General features: G+C 38.4%; 1 protein-coding gene across 3 annotated transcripts; it reads left to right on the top strand.

Moving 5' to 3' along the window:
• The first annotated feature begins 1996 nt into the window (after window positions 1-1996).
• LOC106664366 lies at window positions 1997-3199 on the top strand. 3 transcript variants are annotated; one of them, XM_014390045.2, is made up of 4 exons: window positions 1997-2080; window positions 2169-2249; window positions 2312-2517; window positions 2817-3199. In XM_014390045.2, the coding sequence occupies exons 2-4, from the start codon at window positions 2175-2177 to the stop codon at window positions 3019-3021; spliced, it is 486 nt and encodes a 161-aa protein (XP_014245531.1). In that variant the 5' UTR covers window positions 1997-2080; window positions 2169-2174; the 3' UTR covers window positions 3022-3199. The 3 variants fall into 3 exon arrangements, with proteins under 3 accessions (XP_014245531.1, XP_014245530.1, XP_014245532.1); XM_014390044.2 differs by having other exon boundaries at window positions 2002-2080; window positions 2169-2255; XM_014390046.1 differs by lacking the exon at window positions 1997-2080 and having other exon boundaries at window positions 2154-2249.
• Window positions 3200-4171: the final 972 nt, after the last annotated feature.

A 4171-nucleotide genomic window follows, 5' to 3' on the forward strand; every position in this document is an offset into this window, starting at 1 on the left:
GGCACGTATCCTTCTGCCGGATTGTAATTCGTTCAATCATATAACCTCTTTAAATAGAAAAGTTTGTGAAAGGAAGCAGTCCCTGGGCACAACCAATCGAAGATTCAATTCAATCCTTGCGAGTAATGAAAGGAAAGAAATTAAAGTAGGCATCAGGACCAGAAAAGGTAGTACAACGGAGATGGCAGAGGATAACCGGCGTTGACATCACCGTGTAGACTTTGCAAAAAATAGAGAAACCCCAAACATGTTTGACGATAAACTATGGTATTACACTTGACCGAAGATCGTAGTACCGTTGTTACCGGGTCAGGTAAATAAATTTCAAGATGAATCAGGACTCTCCGGTGCACTATAAGTACAACAGGGGATAGTTCCTACTGTAGTTCTTAAACTTTACAATTCTTCTTGTCCGATATGTACTTCACCATAAGAAGATCATCCAATAACCAAGCCATCCCTGTACTTATTGTGGAACTAAACCGCTGCAACCACCGACGCCCCCCTAGAGATGTTATTACGAGCGATTAGTTCGTTGTAATGACAATAACGTAGTAGGTCTGGAATAATGGTTGGACTGCTGACTGGACCCTGCAGAGTATGGAGTGTAGTCTCGGTGCAGGAAAAATAAGCCTGTGCAAAGATATTGCCCGAAAGAAGAAAAAGCAGCGCAATCTCCGTTCGTGGGAATGATTTTTACTTCTGGGAGAGAAAAAGACAAAACTTACAGGATACACACGAAAGTCCTTGAAAAAGCTTTGGGATCTGGTAAAAAGCCTGAAGCTTATTTATTTAGAAATCGTGAGATGCGGTCTGGTGTGATGTAGGTTTCAGAAAAACATTTTCTTTATCGTGCCAACGTTTCGATCTTTAAATTCACTAATTTCGTGGTCCGCTTGACCAATTAAATATTACAATTAATTAAGGTTTTTAGTTGAGATGAAAAACAGTTAATGGCACGAGCGGGATTCGAACCCACGACCTTCGGCTAGATACGCCGCTGCTCTACTACCTGAGCTATCGTGACCTCACCATTGAACCAAATGAAGAATTTTAAATCGATGCTTAACTATTTGGATGTTAATTATACCAAGTGGGTGAAATGGGATTAGAAATTACCACAAAATTAAAGCAAAAAAAAGCATAAACGACGATATCTCCATCGTCACCCACCATAGGAAACATTAAATTATTTCTGGATAACTGCGATCGAGACACCCTTGATCTATTGTAAATCTACCGATTTTTGTGTCAGAATGTCAATAACTTAGGACGCGTTAGGACTGGAATGATACACAGCTGACCTGGACACTGCAGACTCTGGAGTGTAGGCAATAAACGTGAACCCATGCAATTATATTGCCAGGAAAAAGAAAAAAAACACCCGAACCTTTGTTAGCGTGAAGTTTGTGATTTGTACTTCTGAAGGAGAAAAAGCCAACGATACACTCGGAAATCCTTGACAAAGCTTTGGGATCCGACCAAAAGTCTTAAGCTTCACTTTGAGCTCTCGATAATAATGGACATTGCATAATAGTACCAATTTTGGTCTAGACGCATAAGGTCGTAAAGAGGCCGACTCTTTTTCACCTTAAACTTAAAAAATTAATGACATGGCATCAAATTTGGTTTTCTTAAAAAACGAAACACGGGTAGTATTCAAAGGTAAAGGAAAATAAACTTGTGTTATTTTAAAGTTAAATAATGAGTTAATAAATCAAAAATATTTGTAAATAAAGAAATGCGTTTTTTATGATTTCATATCAAGTCAATAAAAACTGTCATTAACATGTCCCACGTGGTCCATACAAAAGGAATATATTTTTCTCGAAAATATTAAATATCTGTTTTTTTTATTATTGCATTTATTATCATATAGTGATGTAATAGAAGCGGCTGAATCGTAATGGGATTTTATTCTTCTATTAAAACGCGAGATTAAGAATGAAGCCTTTTGAGATTATTTTTCGGAAATTCCCCGGCCTTCCGAGGAACACTGTGAAACCCAGGGAGATTCGCGGATATAAGACGGACCTAACCCTTCCAGATCACAGTTCTCGTCAAGCTTCTGACAAACAAGGTGAGAGGAATAAGTTAATTTCTTTGCTGTCTGGCCTGTTTTGAACAAAAATTGTAATGTTTGATTTAATTAGCATTATTTTTCGTAGAGATTGATGACAATGAGTTTGAAAATTGCATTGCCCTTCCTCTTGGCGGCTCTTATCGCAATCCAAGCTGCGGCACAGAATGTACGGGTGAGTTGAATTATCCATTATGCATATATCAAATGACTCGATTATGATTATGCTAGGATCCGAAAGGAGGCGTGACCTTAGACGTGAGCAGGGCGAATAAAGATGGAACCAGGGTCAGGGTGGACGGTAGGCAGGAAATTTTCCGAACCAACGACGGAAGGACGAGAGGCGAGGCGTACGGACACGCGGAGAGGACCTTCGGCGGAAGAAACGACGGCCAAAAGAGCTCCGGGGGTGGATTCAGGACTGACCACAGTTGGAGGTGAACAAACCTTTTTCAGTTATTTAACACATGTAATAACATAAAGACAAACTATTGTTGATTTGTCACACGGAGTAGCATATAAAATATAAGTAAAGGAAAAACATAACATAAAGGAGAAATTTGCTGAGAAAAAGTTAACTCAATAACCATTGCCACACAAAGTTGTTTCACAGAATAAATGATTTTCCTACTAGGTTACTTATATTCTATCAGAATCAGAAAAACAGTTACATGGCCAATCAACTTTTATGGTTATAAGTTGGATTTCAGTTGTTAAACTATTTTATTAACCATAGGAATGGAGAGGCCTCCTTCGACGTGAACAGGATGAATCGAGATGGAACCAAGTTCAGGGTCGACGGTAGGCAGGAAATCTTCAGGACCAACGACGGAAGGACGAGAGGCGAGGCGTACGGACACGCGGAAAGGACCTACGGTGGAACGTACGACGGAGCCAGAAGCCAAGGAGGTGGAGTTAAGCTAGAGCACAGATGGAAATGAATGTCTAAACATGTAATTTCATATTTTTCTTGCCAAAATGAATCAATTCAATCCAACTTATCATAAAAAATATAATTTAAAAAATAACAAAACTTCATTGAGGCTGGTTTCAGGATCAAATATGTGAAAGACAGTTTATTCTTACATTCTTACTATACATTTTTTAAATATATTATTTGATACGTTTCAAAATTGGATTATTATAATCTTATTCCTTCACAAACAAATCTTATATTAGTAGGAAGAATGGCTTTCGTATAAATGACTATTAATTAATCATTGGATGTCTTCTCCTGTTTAATTTATTCCATGCTTTCATTTTATATATCATCGTCTTATTTACCTCTTTAACAATAACCGCGAAAAAGAGTGATTCCTCCAAATTAGGTGGGGTTAGAGCAAAGTAATACCAGGATGTTTGAAACATAATGACCCACCTGTTGTTCTCATAATCAAAAATAGTTATTGGGCAATTTTAATCGGCTAACCCCCTTAATCTTTGGCTTTCAGCTAATGGGTTTGTAGTTACAGCAAGACCATTGTGAAATTTACGTTTGTGGTTGGGATTTTTGATTTGAGCAGTTTGAATACGGAGGGCGTTTGGCTCTAAACTGAATATTGGTTTCTGTACGAAGTTGTATCGTCAAGTAATGGTAAAAGAATTTGTATCGTGTCGTAATTTCTTGTCATTTAAGCCTTTTGTCGTTGATCTAGTGTAAAGTAGTATTTAGTTAGTTGATATCGTCTTCATTGAGCTGAGTCTGAGTTTATTTTGAGCGAAAGTTTTTATGTGCTTTCAGGTAGTCTTTTAAGTTGATTATATCGTCCAAGTAATTCTTTTGTAGATGAAGTCCCAAACAGTAGGAAAGGTGATGTAGTGGGTTTCGTTGAGTCTGGTCCTCCATTTCCTGAACCATTCTTCCAAAAAGTAGAGACGGTCATTGAGATTTCCTCCGGTGGTTCTGAGTTGGCTGACAGGATGGAGGTATCGTCTTATAAACTGAGATCGGAATTGATAGGAATGACTGTAGTGTATGAAGAATATGACTAAGGTTGGTTTGGGTCTTGAAAACACCCGCTTTGTCAAAGTGGAGTGCCTCTCTTCTAGGAAAGGACCCGAGGTTTGCGATGATGTCTACGACCCTGAGGT

The sequence above is a fragment of the Cimex lectularius genome, unplaced genomic scaffold, assembly GCF_000648675.2.
Source record: "Cimex lectularius strain Harlan isolate CLEC.00 unplaced genomic scaffold, Clec_2.1 scaffold98, whole genome shotgun sequence".
Taxonomy (NCBI): Eukaryota; Metazoa; Arthropoda; class Insecta; order Hemiptera; family Cimicidae; genus Cimex; species Cimex lectularius.